The 20,369-nt window shown below is 38.8% G+C and overlaps 1 protein-coding gene across 4 annotated transcripts; it reads right to left on the bottom strand.

The window, feature by feature from the left end:
• Nucleotides 1-907: 907 nt before the first annotated feature.
• On the bottom strand, nucleotides 908-19,766 carry GATA2 (GATA binding protein 2). 4 transcript variants are annotated; one of them, XM_075831779.1, is made up of 6 exons: nucleotides 19,419-19,766; nucleotides 10,266-10,616; nucleotides 8,751-9,302; nucleotides 6,633-6,811; nucleotides 4,132-4,257; nucleotides 908-3,055 (listed from the first exon to the last, which is right to left on the bottom strand). In XM_075831779.1, exons 2-6 carry the CDS (start codon nucleotides 10,495-10,497, stop codon nucleotides 2,768-2,770), a joined length of 1,377 nt encoding a protein of 458 aa, XP_075687894.1. In that variant the 5' UTR covers nucleotides 10,498-10,616; nucleotides 19,419-19,766; the 3' UTR covers nucleotides 908-2,767. The 4 variants fall into 4 exon arrangements, with proteins under 4 accessions (XP_075687894.1, XP_075687895.1, XP_075687893.1 ...); XM_075831780.1 differs by lacking the exon at nucleotides 19,419-19,766 and adding an exon at nucleotides 16,273-16,356; XM_075831778.1 differs by lacking the exon at nucleotides 19,419-19,766 and adding an exon at nucleotides 10,999-11,157.
• Between the last annotated feature and the right edge of the window lie 603 nt (nucleotides 19,767-20,369).

Genomic DNA, 20,369 nt, shown 5'->3' with positions numbered 1-20,369 from the left:
CTGTTATCTCTTCCTCATTTATACTATTGTTATGAAAATTCAAGTCCATATAATCAGGTTTGCTAGATATACTGGTGTTGCTGCTGCTGCTGCTGTTAAAAATAAACCAAAAAACACAGCAACAAATCGTGTTGTATAATCTATAAATAAATAGAGCCACAAATATACCTAAATCAGGCCCAGCGTATTTTCTCCTGTTTCAAACAACTTAATGTATTTTGTATAATTCGTAACAAGATATACTCAAATTAATAAAAAAAAAAGCGCGAACCACAAGATAAATATGTTGCCACAGTAAAGATACATTTTCTGCAGTAAATGCATCTTCATAAGGGTATGTTCACACGTGACATATTGCAGCATTTCCACTGTGGACTGTTGACCCTTTTTTTTCTGCCTATTTTGTAAGAATTATTGTAAATATTTTTCTAACATTTTTTTACAAAAATAACGGGGAATATCTGCAGCGTAAATGTCGCTTGTGACTGCAACTAGAATCACAAGAATTGTTATCAGTAAGTTTGATAACTCAGTATAATTAAAACATCTCTCAGGGAATACTGTTCCATAAATATTATATGGACAGGAGGGTTACAATGTTCTCTGCATTTATAGAGAAATTATCCATGTATTGAAATTAGATTTTTTTTTCTTTTTCTCTTTTTTCTGCAATGAGGTAAAAACAAAATTTGATTTTTAAACAAAATTCTGTATAATTAAAAAATATTTTTTATTAGGTTTATGACCCAAGCGCGGCTTCCACAAGAGTATATAAATCACTCCTAATTTTATATTTTTTTGAACCTAGAATAATCAATTAACTTTTTTAAATAATAGAACACCGAAAAAGTTGAACAAAAAGTTATTACTTGCATTGGACATAAATGTGAAAGAAAAAGGATAAAAATTCCACAAAAAGTTTTTTTTATTCTTAATATTCACCTTCATTGAATAGGAGGATAGCATACACTTTTTACAGACAATAATATAAACATGGTGTACAGAATCAACAATAACTTAAGGTCACTAAACAAAACAAGGTAAAAAAAAATACTGTATAATTTTATGCGGCTACCGATACAAAATAATTTATTCCGGGCCTCAGACTGAACTGCAGGCTGGCAAGATATTGCACTTTTCTTCTTTTTTTTTTTTTCTTGTATCAGTAATATTTTCTTCAAATCCCACCCCCAACCCCATAAAAAAAAAAAAATAGAATAAAACAAATGAAAGGTACAAAATAATGTACAGCTTGTACCATGAACATTAACCCCTCACACAGCCAGGATATCAGGACAATCGCTGAAGTGTTTCCTGGCTGCTAAGAGTTTAAAGAAATTTTAAAGGACCTTAGGGCGCAATCCCAAACTTTTTTTTTTTTTTCATTAACCGTCTTCGTTATGTGTGCAGCTATGCCTGTCCTGATTACATCTTTACCTAAAGCCTCCCGTCATACAAGCTGGCCCTGATTTATTCTCTGTTTTTGATTTATTTTGTAAATGTCAGACGAGGGGCATTTATTTATTCAAAAACATTTTCTTGTACATGGATGGGTTATTTTCTCCTCCACCCAGCTTTGCCCTTAGATTAATATATACATAATGATGTGATATTAAATTGTTAACATTTAGATATTTGGGAAGGGACAAGCATATGTTACATTTTCACATTATTATATTGAGATTTTAAAAATGATCTGCAAGTTTTGCAAAATTTTCTGCTAAATGATCGATACGGGGACACAACTGTTTTTTTTTTTTGTTTTTTTTTTTAAATCTCTTGCATTTTTGCCTCCATGTCCTGCAATGAATCTGAGATGAAGTATCATTGCCCTAAAACGCTTGGTCACTCAATGAATACTTGGGGGCACAACATACAAGAAGCCATTCTCAATTAATTAAAAGCAAAAATTTCAGGCGTGTGGATATAAATATATTTTTTCTTTTTTACATGGAAAACATATCTGAATTTTAAGAAAATCTGGCACGTGCAAACCAAGAATGTCAGGGATTGGAGCCAATGAGCCTAAAATAAAAAAGCCTTAAAAATCTCGGACCAGGTGAAATCACTTACAGAGAACCACATAAAACAATTTCCAATGTTTGTTTGCTTTCATGGTTGTTTAGTCCAAAACTGCTTCACCAGCAAGCCTCCAGCGGCAGAAGGGTTAAGTTCAGGTCAAAGATGTTATGGTGGTCTTGTCCAAGAAGGGCGGCAGCGCAAAGTCAAAAGCTCACAGACCAGATGACCCCAGAACAAGAGCAAAGACGGATTGAAAAAAAAAATTTAAAAAAAATTCCAGGAGCAAAAAATAAATATTTTTTTTCTTTTTAAAATTAAGCCTTAGATTTTAATTTTGTTTTCTATATATAAAGATGTCCATTTGTAACAAGTCTGTAGTATAAATCCAGCATTAACTACCACTGGGTCTTTTCCACCCACAAGAGACGTTAATGTATTTACAATATTCACAGTAATTTAAAAACAAAACAAGAAAGTAACAAGATAAAATCTCACTACGTCCACCTTTTACCTTCACTGCGGGTTGGTCAGCAAGTGGAAAACAGATTATTCCTTTTTCCAGTCCAGGGGGGAGGAAAGTGCTTATCTGGTCCCACCAAAGAGTCCCGTTTAAGTCCAATGTGAATGCCTATCTGCTGCAACAGACGAGGTGCAGGCCAGTTCTACATTGTCTTCTTGGAGGACTCCGGGGCGCCAACCCAGGCAATGCCCACGTGCTCTTTACCAGTCTCTAAAGGAATGATATTTATCCCATTGCTGTTACCATGCTGGATGGGTGTGGGTGCCCAAAGGAAGGGTGGATGGGTGTCGGTGTCTGCAAGATGTGGCCAGAATGGTTGAAAGGATGCAAATGCCCCATTGGGGCCATGTGACTAGCCAGGGCAGCTGCACTGAAAGGGGAGTTTTTCTCCTGCATACACTTGGAAAGTTCCTCAAAACACTCCGAGCCTTTCTTGTTTTTCTTGGACTTGTTGGACATTTTCCTATTCCTGGTCTGAATTCCTTCTTTTTTCATGGTCAGGGGCCTGTTCACCTGTAATAGAATACAAGAACATCAGACTCAGCCTAATTTAAACCATGTACAATACATCTGCACTCTTGCGGAATAGATGTGCTAGGTTAATGCTATTTCCTTGACAATTAAGATGTTAAATATTGTGCGCTGCAAATAACATATCTATTCCATCAAACAGGCCGCAGCTGGTTTTTATTAAAAAAAATAATAATTACTGAACCATTTATAAATCCATTTTATTTTTTCCAAAAAGCCTGGCCAATGATTATCTTGGAAGTATAGAGTATTTAAATAGTAATTTTGCTCATAGGCACCTCTTTGTAATGGCTGATCTAATATTCATGAGAGCACTGAGGCAGGAACATGTCGCATTGAGACAAGTGGCACATTGTGCCTCGTGCCTCAGTAATGTCACTGGTGCCTAGTGAACTAATTCAGTTAATGATGGCAATGCCTACATTATGCGTTTTGGAATAGGTTGGCGCTATATACATGGAGAGTAAAAAATTAATATTGCTTTGCCACAGTGACTGGTTCTAGTTAACCGCAAGGGTGGATTCACACGCCGCAGATTTTGATGCAGAAATGTCTGCGACTAAAAATCCGTATCCATTATCTTAATGGGGTTGATTTTGCAGCAAGCACATGGATTTCTCATTTTTAGTCGCAAAAATTTCTGTAAAAAAATCTGCTGCATGTGAATCCAACCTAATAATATATACAGACATGGTATCACTGGTAATATTTTACGGCATTATCACTTCATGTTTGAATCCTACTATTTGATGTCTTTGGGATAAGTAGATGACTGAGTGGGACAGGCAGCCGAGGGGTTAAACAATCATCCAAATTAATTCAACAAATTGAAAGAGAAGGGATGATTGTGCGGCTATTGTCTCGCCATCTCCCTTTGGTTTTACAGGGCTGCAGTAGCCAAGCTGTTGCATTGTTAGGTCACATTGGATGTGGCATTGCTGTGCTGGAAAATGAATGGGGCATTACCCTGGGGAGCACCTAACAGAAACCAATCTCATTGAATTCCAAGCAAGCCAAGCTCTGCCATAGCATGCATCCCATCACCGGGGGCAACTTACATTGTGTAATTTGTAGTACAGTCCGCAGGCGTTACACACTGGGTCTCCATTTGCATTGCGTCGCCATAAGGTTGTGGTGGTGGTTTGACAGTTCGCACAACAGGTCCCTGCTCTCCGAGCTGCTGACTGTAAAAGGATAAATCAATACAGGTCAGTATGTGCCTCAATGACAACCTTTATAGTCTTACAGTTGACAAAAATGGCACATTTTTTATATGCAGATAAATGAGTAATGTATTGACGATTTCCAAAAATTAAGTAGAAAATAGCAGAAAATGTTTTGACATAGTAAAACCTTCGATATATAAAGTAAATAGTGGTGGCCAACCATTTATAGTCCATACCCCTAGAAGAAATTTGCTATTCATCTAGGACCTCTATTGTCCTTAGGAAACTTTTTTGGGACCCTAAAGTTAGTGGGTAAATAGACTTAATTTAAGATCTATAATCAGGATTGCACATACTGGTAGATTATTCAAAATGTAGAACTTCGTCTTTAAAAATGGGCTAACCTATAATACAGGTACAGAACATCCAGGGGTAGACTAAAATGTTGGTCCATTATTCAGCACCGAAGACCCAGCAGGCTCACCCCACACAGACGGAGCCCAATGGTTGGACCCTCATATGAAGCTGCTAGTGGATCTACTAAAACTGAATCAGTCCATCATTGACAACACTAGTCCCTGCCTCAGTTCACCCATGATGACATCAAAGTATAAATCACACACATTTCAAATCTTCCCTGAACTAGTTCAATAAAAAAAATTGTAAAATGAAACAAAAATGTATACAAATGTTGTTCTTTCACTTCCATCATATTCATTCCATCTGCAAAAATGTATCTTATTTCATAATGTGGATTTATTATAAAAACAAACAAACAAAACACGTTACATATCAGGTTCAGTCATCTGACTGGGTTTGTAATTCACTGCATCATTTTAATACCCTTAATAATTTGTTTTTCATGCTTCTTAACAATGCTGTCACCAGGGAATTCACTATTCTAAGCTTGAAAGTCAATTAGGCAGAGAAGAGCTAATGTTCTAGGTGACTCAAAGGAATTCCCCTTCTATGAGTAACCCCCTGGCAGAATGACTTCGAGGTCAGCAAATAGACTAGTTTAGTCTTCACTGGCACTTTAAGAGTTAATATTTCAGATAAGTTTTTAGTTTGTTTTTTTCCCTCCCTTCCCCCTCACCCTTTCCAAGAAAACACACAAAAAAAAATCCATTTATTATTATTATTAACCTCAGAGGCATTATTTGTAAAGTATAGGACATTTCAAAACAGCCGGGACAGCCTCGCCTAGGGTAAACTCTCTAAACTTTTTATTTTATGTCCGGAAACAGAGAGTCGAGGTTTCCTTATCAGCACAATGCAGATATCCGGATAGGAAGCGTCCAGCATGAGCTCACATAGAGCCCTGTACAACAAAGACAAGTTCCCAAACACAAAGTGTGGAGGTGACTCCATGGAAAAAGAAAAAAAGAACATGAATAGCTTATAAAATGTAGGGATTGTCCTGGAGAGAGATGGGGGTAGAAAAGTCACTCTGCTACTCCAGACTATACAAGACCAGTGACTCCATGCCCTTCACAGAGCCACATTACAGCCAGGGTGTTCCCCTGATATATGAGGCTGATAAGGGGTCAGAAATGCTGCAATCAGACTGGACACCCTGCATTGTTCTTAAGATGATGTAGACACGGCAGCAGCTGTAGAACTACAGGTCCCAGCATGCAACCAAATACAGGCAGGAAAGCCATGCTGGGAGTTTTACTTCCACATCAGTTATAGAAAACAATTCTGGAACAACTGGGATAAATATTCTAACCCCCTCCTCCACTTAAAAAATATGATTAGGACTTACTGCAACAATCAGGACTGGTGCCTGCATTATATGTGGCTGCTCTATAGGCAGTAAGCACAATGCTTGCCCGTTTGGAAACGATCTACACCCCTGGGTGGGAGATGAAAGGCTTGAGTTCTGTCCAGTTTTGGGTGAATTTACAAACAGTTATTGTATTAGTGACCCCCTACTAGATATAAGAAACAACAGGATATGAAGAAAAGTGATGTCATAGGTTGTGCTGACGACATAGATATCAGCTTCAATCCCATCCCCTCACTAACGACCACAATGCATAGTTCTTCTGCAAATATTATTCTTTAGTATACATGTATATATTACACATCAATTACAGCCGCATAGTAGATTGTAAGCTCTGCAGACACGAAGTCGCACAAATACATAGCGCAATGATCTCCAACCTGTGACTTCTCAGCTGTTCTAGCGCAATGATCTCCAACCTGTGACTTCTCAGCTGTTCTAGCGCAATGGTCTCCAACCTGTGACTTGCTAGCTGTTGTGAAACTACAACTCCCAAGATGAGAGGAGTTGTAGTTTCACAACTGCTGGAGTCACAGGTTGGAGACCACTCAATTATTATAAAACCCCCACCCCCTAAACCAGTGCCCACGTCAGAGACACGTACCAGTCTTCTCTTGGGTTTAATGAGTGGTCTGTTCTGACCATTCATTTTGTGGTAGAGGCCGCAGGCGTTGCAGAGATAGTGGCCGGTGCCGTCCCTCCGCCACAGCGGCGTGGCCGTAGCTCCGCAGTTCACACATTCTCTCCCTTCTAAATGGAAACACGAAGAAACCGGATTTCTTTCTTTAAAAACAAATTCACAATATTTTTGCACTGATCTCCAGACACAAATCATACAACAGCAGAAGAGTCTGCACAGAAATAAGGGGGAGTGGGGTATGAGATTATAACACTTGATTACCCCTCTACAACCCCCAATAATTTAGATAATATATCTAAACAGATACAAATACATAGATAAATCCAATGCAATATCAGTTCTCCGTTATTTTAATAACTTTGTATATCTGTTATAATTCTTGTGAATAATATTTTATTAGTGTAAGAATTATTTGTCGTCCCTTTTTAAAAGCATTGGCAATTATTCCTAAATTTAACTAAAGTAATAATATTGAAATCCTAGTTTGGAAATTGCCATGACTGTAAAAACGGATATTACTAATTAGATTTACACATTGTATATATAATATATTGCATGTGATACATTATAAGGAAACATGATTTATAACGATTTTTATTGACAAAATATGTGGCAAGGAATATCCTCCATTGCTGCAAATAGATGCAAGAAAATCAATCAAGATCCGTGTGAGAAAGTGGAAATATAAAATAGACTCAAACTGATCTTTAAAACAAAAAGTCTCGTATGATTAGAAATGGAAGAGATTTCCTCCCGGTCTGCACAGGAAGCAGGACTCGTCCTAAGGTTTAGGATTTCCTAATTAAAACTTTTCCTGACATTTTCTGCTTTTTTTTTTACACTTTGATGTGAACGAAACAACATTACCTACAGTGCGACATCTAAAGAAAAAAACACATAATAATAATAATAATAATAATAATAATAATAATAATAATATAATATATCCCCATAATATAAAGACCTCGCAGCTATACGCGGTTCTCTATTCATTTTGAATGATCATCATCAGCGAGTTCTGTCCTATAATATAAATCTCTGCAGACTTCATCTTTAATTTTGAGGGAATTAAATCACGATACGTCAACATTTTCCACAGACGGGAATTTAATCAAATCCTCAAAAATTAATTAAAAATAATTACTTTCCGTATAGAGAATCTGTCCTATATTATGTTGATAATTTATAAAATTCAACTCCACAAGTCATCTATCTCATATCTATGTATCTGTTTCTGTATGTTTATCTCTTATGTCTATGTGTGTGTTTATCTAATATCTGTTTCTATTTATTTCTCCATCCATCTCTTTCTATTTTTCTATTTCTATCGATTAATTTCCACAGTAATTCTAGAGAAACATTGTGTCTACTCCACATCTATTTGTGCAACAATTCGTTTGTACACTTTTTCTATGCAGACATTGGGAATTCATGTATATTCATGAACTGGATGTCTAGATATAATGTAACAGTACAGTCATATTTAGTCTATTAACCGAGTCCTGGAGCCATAGTCACCCACCAAGCTTCCCTGTGTATGAGGTCATGTTTGTAGTGTGGCCAGTTCCCCCTGAAGGGCCTGTAGCCCACCTATTGATAGTGATTTATCCCGGCCATGTTTAACAAATATATTCAGCTTGTGCCAGTGTGTGTTCCTGAGCTCTCCAGTCATTCTTCCCTGTAGGAACATAATGTATCCAACAGCAGTCTCTGTGAAAGGGGATGGGGGGGGGGGGGCCATGCAGTCTATATGGATATGTAACAACTGTCCTTATAGATTCTGTGACGTCATACGAAGAATGAAGTACTAATGATCCATGCCTCAATATGTGGGGTGTATAGGTTACATAGATAAGGGGGAGCAGGTGATTGGTGATATTGATCACCTATTATGCCTCTTTGTTAATTATCTATAACGCTATAAATTACCTTTGTATATAGAGGCTATAGGTGATTGGGAATTATTGATCATCCATGTGATAATGTATTGACCAGGCTGTTCTATGTATATCCAGTGATTATTGATACAGTAAGCAGTAGGTTAATCTGGTAGGAAGCTCTAGGTATTTCTGGGGTTCTCACCTGAACATGATCTACTCTTGCTCCTCGATTTTGGGGTGAAGCTTGAGGCTGGGCCTCCCAGTAGGCTGCCAGGATGGAAGAGGCTGCTGCTGTAGTCATGCGCTGCGGGCACATATGACGGATAGGTGGGGATGGGGTGGTGAGTAGATGACTGAGCCCCCATGGGTGCCAGGCTGTTCCTCAAGGGGCTTCCACATTCCATCTTCATGCTCTCGGATAGGGACACCTGGTACTTAATACTGTCCTTGTCCTCTCTGGAGTGGGGGGAGGCTGCACTGCCCGGATCCGGGGATACATCCTTGGGAGGGGTCGGGGGGAAACCGAACAGGTGCGGGCTGGAGTGTGAGGTGGATGTAGCGCCCGATGAGCCCCCACCCGGGTACAGGGAGCCGCCGGTGGCAGCATGGTGCAGAGGAGTCTTGGCGAATGGGTTGACTGTCCAGGGGTTGTGGTGATGGGCAGCGGACAGGGCAGACTTGCCACTTTCCAGCCAGGGCAGTCCGGGGCTGTGCAGGATGTGTGGCCGGCACATCTGGCTGCTAGTCAGACGAGCTGTGTGCAGAAGACGAGGGCATTAGAAACATTACAATCATGTATAATAATTTATTATACATTACAATCAATCTTTACATTATAATATATACACAACATTCAGCATCATAGATCCAGTATTCACACAATAACCCCACATGATATGAAGGCTACATGCATATAAGATGCGCACGTTATACACTATAATCAATCATTACATTATAATATAAACAACATTCAGCATCATTAATCCAGTGTCTACGCAATAACATCACATGATGTGAAGGCTACATGCATATAACAGCACACTGTCACATGGTCTGCAGGGTATATAGTATAACATGTCACTCATCAGTCTATATCATACAAACATCATGTCTACGTGTACATGGCTTGATAAACAAGATTGTATAGAATAAGGTGTCAATCACCACAATACACACAAAGTGCGAATATCACACTACAGTGCCCATTTAATATAAATATATACGACATATCCACAATAGACACCCCCCCCCCCCCCCGACCACCTATAAAGAGTTGTCGGCTGCAGCAGACGAACAAGAAATAATATAGTTCATAATCCGGGATTATACAGTCACATATTACAAAACACTGAGGCCCAAATCTGCAGGACCTGCCCCTGTTCTCTAGGCGAGAAGCACAGACAGCCTACATGATCCCACAATATATGAGACCCCCGAATCTCACTATATCTGTATGTCAGGTTCGGTGCTTGTTCCTTATTGTGAAGCAGGGGATATGGTAGTGTCATCCGTGCATTGTTTCACTAAGGCTTATGTTTATATAGAGAAGGGAAAAAACACGTTTCTATAGTATCCTCTTGTGTTGTCAGCGGCAAAGAAAGGGTTACTCTAGAAGATGGCACCCAATAGAAAGGAAATATTTTAAAGATTGCGCTATTGTTTTGTGTTCCCCATAACATAGCCACATACACAGCACTCACATGCAGGGCATACATACCGTGTGCCTGGCTGTACGAGACCCTGGCCCGGGCATGGGCAGAGTTTGCATAGTAGGGATTTCCCTGGGAATCCAGATGGTTGAAGAACACATCTACTTCATCAGGAGGTAAAAGCTGTGTGGGCTCCATATAGTTATGTGCCAGTCCTGGGTGGTGGCTCTCTGGATGCTGCCCATTAAGCACAGCGTGGTGAGTCATCCAGCGAGGCTGGTCGGTGGCCACTTCCATCATTGGTAGTTCTTCACTCCCAAAAGATACCCAAATCCCTACAGCCTTATGTGACTCAGGAGTCTGAAAGTGAAAGTGGATTCCCTTTAAGTCCCTCGAACGAACAGAAGAAGCAGGAACACCTGGAAAAAAAAAGTACAGAACGTTATATTCAGATATTATCCCGACATGCCCACAAATATACCCAGCACTGTGCCTCTGCCAACACTAGTGCGCACTCAGCCACCGAGCGCGCAGTCCCAGCTGGTTGCAGGTAAAGCATCGCGCAACGTAATAAATGTAATGAGGATGACAACAGATACATTGTGTGACAAGATAGCACTGGAAAAGTAAATACAGTGCAACATAGAGAACGGCTGATACAAAGTATGACCGTGTAGATACATCGCTGAGAGAAAGTACTAGTATAAACAACTACAACATCTTATAGTAATAGTTACATTGTATCGAGTAAACAAACAGCTACAGTAGGGGATGGAAGAAAGTTGCAGCAGGGTTACTTACAGCAGTTAGCTATGCAGTCCCCCCAGAGAGTGCAGCTATCAGGAAGAGTGCAGGGCACGGCAGCGAGGGCAGGCTGTTACTCAGATGGCAGCCTCTCTCGTTCTGGCCTCCCTTGTAACATCCCGCAGCATCCTATGTCAACCCTGGCGCCAGCTGGACTCCCTTCACTAGACATGAACTAGGGAGACTCGCACAGCTAATAACCCCCGGCCAGCCAATCACAGGGCGCAGTCACTCAGCCCGCAGCTGCTATTGGTCACTCCCCTGAAAATCCACATTCCCTAATTCACTCCAAACATCTAAAGAGCCCAAGGGGAAGGGGGGGCTTCATTACTGGGTGGGGAGGGGGGTTCATTAGTGAGTTCACTAATGGGAGGGATTGTCTGCTGCATGATTTACATACACTATGCATGCTGTAAGTGTTTATTGCATTGCCACATGTATACTCATCATACATCATTATGACTGACTGTCTATCATCTACCTATCTGTTGCTTGTTTATTGATAGATAGATAGATAGATAGATAGATAGATAGATAGATAGATAGATAGATAGATAGATAGATAGATAGATAGATAGATAGATATGTGATAGATTATTAGTAGTCAGACATCAGATAGATATGAGACAGATATAAAATAGATAGATAGATAGATAGGTCTATCTATCTATCTTATATCTATCTATCTATCTATCTATCTTATATCTATCTTATATCTATCTTATATCTATTTATCTATCTTATATCTATCTATCTATCTTATATCTATCTATCTTATATCTATCTATCTGCACACAGATCCATATGTAAAAAAATCATCCACTGAATTATTATTTTTTCTAAATAATTTTTAATTAAATTGTCACAACGTCACGTCCATCGGTCACAATGTAACCTTCTGTTATTACTACACATTAAGTTCAATATATTGGATAGCTTGTAGATAGATTCATACATTGTAATGTCTGTAGGAATATATATAGGCAGACAGAAATTACAAAATTAGAAAACTGATAGATATGTAACAAAATATAAAAAATAAATACGAGATACATGATGAAAGAACAGATAAAAGATGGATGAATAGATCAGATAGAAGATAAAAGGATAGATAAAATATATATTTTAGATGGATAGATAATAAAGGAATAGATTATTGATACACATATAGCTAAAAAGGTAGATCAAAGGATAGATAGATAGATAGATAGATAGATAGATAGATAGATAGATAGATAGATAGATAGATAGATAGATAGATAGATAGATAGATATAGGAATACATTCAGAAACACACAGTATAGTTCAGTATAACATCACAAACCACACATATAATCGTATGGAGATGGAGATCCTTGTTATACATAACATCGTGATGTGTATCTAGAATTGTGTATTAGAGAACCGTAAATATATAGAATGAGGCCAAATGAACGTATCTTTATCTACACATGATATGGGGCGGAATATTTGATATTGGATACAATGTCTATCACTATGTGGGGTCTAGGCCATAAACTCTGTGCACTGTGACACGTATGGATTAACAAATGGATAAATATATAGTCATAAGGGTAAAGTCTGGACAAGCCCAACACAAAGAAGTATTAGAATATGCTAATGAAAGCTTTGTAGTGTCCAATTCCCCCACCACAAACACACAACTAATTAAAGCAAAACATGTTAATTCACCCATTAAACCGGAATGGTGATGTGTTTTGCAGTCAGAGGTTGAGAAGGGGTTAATGCTAATAGTGGATTGTATTGTAGTGACCCAAAGCCGGGTGATGGTCAATACAGGGTGTGTATAGGCGGGAAGGGGGGGGGGCGGTTTGGAGACAGGGACACTACTCTCTGGGCCGGACTGGACCCTTTGTTTGATTTGTGTGTGTGTTTTTCACATAAGTTGGGGGAGGGCGGATTTAAAGGGCTGAAAGTTAGTAATTAGGTAATAGGAGGCTGGCTTTTGATGCTGTCTCCCTAGTTCGCCAATGCAGCCATCCAGACGCCTGGGCCTTGACGTCACCATCTGCTGCCAAATTTACAAGGAAATTAAGTTTGTCCCCTTTTTAATAAAACTCCAATCATCCTGTGGCTAAAAGTGGGAAAATATTATTATTATTATTATTATTATTATTATTATTATTAATATTATTGATTCTGGGCACCCTGAGAAGAACCGGCTCCAATGAACTCCTGGGAAAAGTGGAGGAAAAATATGATGATGAGTGTTATTGTTATTAGTAGTAGAATCTAATGAAGCATAATATAAACCTGTATCCACCATCCAGAAATCCACATGACAGCCCATAGAGCTTGCAATTTATTTCCAATTGGACGACGTTGACTGTAATAATATGGATTTTTTTTTTTTTTTAATGAAGTGACAGCTCTTGGGGCTTTTATTTTGCACAGTGCAAGCCCTTCCCATTGCAAATCTTACACAATTCCAAGGCAACTGAAGCCTGTGCGACATTCTGGGGCTTCTGTCGGCACAACATGAAATATCCTTGTTAGGGCAGGAAGGAGTCATGTTTGTATGATGTGCTCTTTATTAACATCAGTCAGATTCTGGGAAGGACTGGCCGGCGCTGCAGAGGTTAACTCCCCATAGAGTCAGGAGGAAATGTAGCCGCAGACAGAGGTTCTGTGTTCAGGAGAAGGAAGGAGAACCAGGGACCTCCGGACACAGCACTCACAACTTTCTTCTCTCCTCGGCCATAGCCTTGGACAGGACTGAAGAGAGAATCCACAACCCTGGGAAATGGGGGAACCTGCACTAGAAAGGACTAGAGGGAACGTGGACTGGATCCGATGACTCCAGAAAATAATTTGTGGAATTGCAAACACAACTAAAGATAAAGAATATTTTAGGTGAGTAATGTATATCAGATATATACGTAGGACAGTGAGACTGGAGAGCACGCCCACTATATACCCTGATTATGGCATGGCTGCACAGTTTGACCCCACAATGTATCAATCTTTACCCCAACCAATGTACAATGTATCAAACCAGATCCGTCGTGTTTCCAGTTTGTTCCGCTGGCTAGTTCTGCAATACTAACCATATGGCAATAATGTATATATCATATAGTGTGCTTTATGGGCTGCATTGCCCGGTCTGCTATTGTCACATAGGTAGTAAGGGACAATACACCTGCATAAACCCTGAACAGCATGTCACCGTTTTCTTCAGCGCTGTCACCTTATTGTCACCATAAAAACAATCTACACAATCCAGTGACACAACAATGACCTGAGAAAAAACACAGAGGACCCGCAGTCTGATTCATAGAACATCATCATTGTATATTGTAATTGTTATTGTTAATTAACTTAATAAATATTTTCATTAATTAATTTTGAAATGCACAATAAATGTGTTATTTAGAAAGGCTCCTTCTGGTCATTTATTTCTGCGAATTGATGGAAATTTAGGAAATTATCTATGGATGCGCCAAAGACAAAAATCACAATAACCTTTTCCGAAAATTAGCGCAAGTTCCACAGATAAATACTTTGTAACAATGTAGCAATGCGCATAACTGCATATAGGACACTATAATGATATTATATTTTACTTGTTTCTCACTGGATTTATAGTGTGGAATAGACAGCGACATTTCATGTCCCGCTCCTGGCAGTGCCAAGTGCAGAGCTGTGCCCGGTGACTCCCTATGTCAGGGTGATACACCGTGTGTGTGTGTGTGTGTGTGTGTGTGTGTGTGTGTGTGTGTGTGTGTATACAATGTGTCACTCGCCACAATAAAGTCACCAGTGCAGCTGATTTATGTGCCAGGTACCTGTCATTGCTGCCCGGGCAGCCCCTGATAAGTGATGCTTGGATTACATGTTTAGATTGGAATTAAAGTCTTCTCACTCCCAGATTGTTAACCCTCCCTTTGCCTCCTCTATGGGGTGCTGAACAGAAACGGGCACTGGAGTGGGGGGTGGCAGCTGACAGGGCACAGCCGCTTTCTCAAGTCTGGGGCTTTATTCATTTCATTAATTCACTCAACGGGACATGAAATATCCCGCACACGACCTTCTGTAGCGGCTTAGCCCAGTCCTGCCTCATTCACACGGCTGGTTACACAAGTCTTCTGCCCAATTTATCTGCAGGTCCCTCCAGAGAACAACTCAGACTGCAAGTGCTGGTGAATGCCTCTCAGCACATATCCAACACACATAGAGAAGGGGATGTGTGTGTGTGTGTGTGTGTGTGTGTGTGTGTGTGTGTGTGTGTGTGTGTGTGTGTGTGTGTGTGTGTGTGTGTGTATATACATTTGTATTATCTTATGGTATCGTGTATGTTCAAAGCAGTAACATCACAGGTAACTTCTATATTCTGAGATGATCTACACAGATTTGGCAGGGATGACTTTTATTTGCACAGTTCATGGTGATATCACGTATTGTTATCCCTATTTTACATAGGGCTGCAGGTAAATCTACTGCATTATATTTACCCATTTAAAATTATGTATAAATATATATTAGAACACACACACACCGCCGAAACATATCTGGAATTAAAATCTAGACATTTCCATGTTTACTTGTGAACTAATTCATATACATTGCGCTTAATTGCAACATCATAAGACCAATCGTGAACATAAAAGTCAACACTATAAATATACAGCACCTATAGAAAATATTTCTGTACACTATAGAGAGCGCACACCAAAGGAAAGGAAGATGAGGGTTGTCGATCGTAAAATAAGAAACATTACAACAATAATAAAGAAAATAATCAACACATTAATATAAAAAATGACAATAATAATACATTAGAATTCAGCTATTGTATTTGCATTAACCACCTGTATGCTGAGCTATGAATACCCCATACAGGCCACCTGCGACCTCTACGTGTGGTACGGGAATATGAATACGTGCTTTGGTTTGGTGATGATTTGGGGATTTTGTGCAGATGCCGCGTAATTGTAGCGCGTAACTTGCGCCTGTGCGCGGAGCAGCACTATAATGAAGAGACCTGGCTAGCATTTAATGTTCGCTCATCCAGAGAAGCCCTATGGGCGGCATAAGTCTTTCTTCTGTTCGCCGCTCCATTCTTCTCGCCTTTCCTATGTGCCCCTAATTGGTTTACGGCAGTAATGACAAGGATGGAGGACGCCAAGTCTCATCATCCTCCTCACATCCTCCAGCAGCAGAGGACCAGGCGCAACATAACAAACACACAGCACAACACTCATCCCTGTGTCATGAAGATGATGAGGAAGGGGGGTGATCAGAGGTACTTACCAGCCAGCTCACCCTAATGAAGGATCTTGGGGTTCAGTAGAGAGAACCCTTCATTCCAGCACAGTAGCTGCTGTGTGCGCTGTGATAGACGCTGAGCTCCCTCTCTACACAGGTACAGACATTACAGGCACGTAGCACTGGCGTCACTGCTCTGCACACTCATCTTACACACTCACTGCTGCCTTCCGGGTCACTCCTGCTGCTGCAACTGGAGGGGACATTGTGTACAGAAAGGGCTCATCAGCCCACCCCCGTATATGTGCCCTGTATAACCGCAGATAATGTGTAAACGCATACGTATCCCACTGGCTCGTTATATTGAGTAAAATAATAATAAAAACACCCTGAGTACATCTGTCCATTCTTTACAAGTGTCATGAGTGCATTCCTATTTATATGGATGATAGATAGATAGATAGATAGATAGATAGATAGATAGATAGATAGATAGATAGATAGATAGATAGATAGATAGATAGATAGATAGATATGAGACATATATAGAAATGAGATAAATAGATTTATAGGTACATGAGCTAGATAGAGAACAAATAGCTAGATACATATAAATATGAGATAAATAGATTTATAGATACATGAGAAATAGATAGATGATAGCTATAGATATGAGATAAATAGATTTATAGATACATATGAGAGATAACGATAGATAGATATAAATATGAGATAAATAGATTTATAGATAGATAGATAAGAGATCTACATATGAGCTAGATAGATAACAAATAGATCTGAGATAGATAGGTATGAGAAACAGATTTATAGATACATATTAGATAGATAGATAGATGTAAGAGAGATATATAAGAAAAATTTAAAGAAGAATAGATAGTTTTAACGCTATATCCCTCTTTGTGATCAAGTTGGGCTTTTTAAAACAAATGACCATTTCCAGTTCCATAATATTTTGACTTTTTTTCCAACTTTTCTTGGTCAACTAATAACACACATACACAGATGCAGATGTATCAGAGCTGAAATTGTTATTTGTTCCGACTTCATTATAACACTGTTTTCGTTGCAAAACTGTAGGTGTTTCTGTACATTCAGCCCTAATACATGTGACCCCGTATCTATAAGCACACAGCAATGTCCTCCTCACTTCAGCCATCTCCCGGCTCTGCACAAATGTTTACACCTCGGAATGTTCCCTGTTCCTCTAGATAAGATGATGATGATGAGGATGATGAGGATGATGAGGATGACAGCAGTAGATTATGGGGATGGAGCTGGAGATGTAAAGATAACCTTATTATATCTCACAGCGCTACAATACACTCAGCGTTCAGTCATTAACGCGGCGCATTTCGCCTGGAAAATCCTTTTATTCCCCCGCTTCATCTCTGAAACCCCTCAGCTCCTGGGCACGCGTGTGGGGGATCAGCTCACCCTAATGCCAGGGCTGAGAGATCCTGCAGACTATTGGGGTGAAGGGGGGTTTCTCCAGCAAAAAAAAAAATGTGCTTAAACATGCAAAGCTGTAAATCTCCTGCACGGGACCGGGCTGCGCCTATACAGCAGGTGCTGGAGAAGTCTGACTGCAACATTATTCACTGGCTGCCCTCATAATATAAATCTATCTATCTATCTATCTATCTATCTATCTATCTATCTATCTATCTATCTATCTATCTATCTATCTATCTATCTAATATTCCAAGGAATACACCTACTATTTTTTCAAATTTTAGTGTATAGTGCTGCTCTCCTTTGTATTTTTATCTATTTTAAATGCGGCTTTAGATGCAAATAGAGTGCAAATGGAATACGAGTTTTATCTATCTATCTATCTATCTATCTATCTATCTATCTATCTATCTATCTATCTATCTATCTATCTATCTATCTATCCCATATCTATCTATCTATCTATCTATCTATCTATCTATCTATCTATCTATCTATCTATCTTATCTATCTTATCTATCTTATCTATCTTATCTATCTTATCTATCTTATCTATCTATCTATCTATCATCGATAAAAAAAATAAATCTACTTCTGTATCTCACATAGGTCTATCTCCCACTTATCCACCGAAACGGGAATTTTAAATGCAGCATTATGAATGGGGTATGAGATATATAAGTTGTTTACAAAAAATAATATATATATATATATATATATATATATATATATATATATATATATATACTGTGTATGTATATATATATATACTGTGTATGTATAGATCGATATATATTCTGTGTTAAGTGTAATTTAATTAATTTAAATATAATAGTGATAAAATATAAGTATAAAGATGGATAGGGAATTATACAAGCATTACACTAACAGTTTGTCACGTAGATCAGTAAAATCCATGGACACATTGCACCGAGACGAGGTGTTATGTTTTATCCAGCGAAACATATTTATGAATTTTCTGTTCAAAATTGAATCATTTTTAATTTCCGTTTCCATATTTATAGAACAGACTGAAATCAGAAGGAAAAGTCCAAGATTATTTTACTAAAATAACCCAAACAAGATACAAATATATTTTCTTCTGTATTAGCATCTGTCCGCTGGATGATGATGATGATGATGAGGATGATGTGCAGTGTGAAGCAGGAGAAGGCTGATGTTAGCTCTATAACATGCGGAGCCTCCAGCCGCTCCCTGTCACTATTCATTTACTAACTTCACCAATATTTGTCCCTGAGGAGAAGCCGCTGCCTACACCAATGTACACAGCGCTGTACATAATCCAAATATCACACAGTATAAAGCACCAGGCATAGTCACTACGAACACTATATATATATATATATATATATATATATATATATATATATATATATATATATATATATATATATATAGATGTAGATCTATATATTAGAAGGTTGTGGCAATTTGGTACAAGTCATTATAGCAGTGGTTCTACGTAGGACTGCAGACAAACCTGATAGTGCTCAACAGAAATAGCTAAATTCCAAGATCAGCTACATGTCTATACAGTTGTCCATCTTTGCTATGCTCAAGTATTGTAAGCAATATGTAGATATATTATATGTGTATATCTGTCTATGGCAGTCCACATTTGTAGACCATGCTGCCGCCATAATATGGATATTATTAGTCATTTCTGCTGCATGGATCCGGGACAGGCCGTTCCTTACCTTGTTTTCCTGTGGCTGGCTTGGCTGACTACTTCACATCCCGTTTTTTCACTGGCACATGTGGGGCTCCCAGTTCCTGGACCCTCTTGTAAGGCTGCAGCTCCTGGGCTGGGCAGGTAGCTACACTCTCATCATATTCATCAGCAGCACAGGGGATGCCAGGCAGTGTCTCTGCTTCTCTACAGCTGGCAGCAGTTTTTTTTTTTTTTTTTCTCACTTGCATTGGGGATGGCACAGGGAAGGCTGAGTGTATTTATGTACATAATAAGGCGCTCTGCCCCTGGCCCTCATTTGCATTGTTACAATATCTATACAAGCTCATCGCATTGTCTGCCTCTTGCACCTATTGTTACTGGTTGCTGTCACTGCCTACGCGACTTGACTTTGATATTTGCTGTGGATTGATATTATGGCATCCAAGAGAGGCAGGTCCCAGGCAGGCGCAGTGCAGGCGCAACTCTCACTGTTATACTGCAACCTGTGGCTGGAGAACTACATATACCAGCCAACAGTGGTTACCAGAGCAATGGGACACTTACATATCTTCAACAAGTAGATCTTTATATTGGAATTTGTGTAATTATTGTAATTATCACCAGGTTGGATGTGGCTTAATGTTCGCAAAATACTTCAATAGTTCTATCTATCTATCTATCTATCTATCTATCTATCTATCTATCTATCTATCTATCTATCTATCTATCTATCTATCTATCTATCTATCTATCTATCATCGATATACTGTATGATTCCATTTATACATAGATAAAAAGATCGTTATGTGTAAGGAAATGGTATTTGTATCTATCTATCTATCTATCTATCTATCTATCTATCTATCTATCTATCTATCTATCTATCTATCTATCTATCTATCTATCTATCTATCTATCTATCTATCTATCTATCTATCTCTCTCATATCTATGTTTCTACATGTCTATATCTTAAT

This window comes from Rhinoderma darwinii, chromosome 7, assembly GCF_050947455.1.
Source record: "Rhinoderma darwinii isolate aRhiDar2 chromosome 7, aRhiDar2.hap1, whole genome shotgun sequence".
Taxonomy (NCBI): Eukaryota; Metazoa; Chordata; class Amphibia; order Anura; family Rhinodermatidae; genus Rhinoderma; species Rhinoderma darwinii.
The sequence above is the reverse complement of the archived record's forward strand: the minus strand, read 5'-3'. Positions and strand labels throughout refer to the sequence as shown.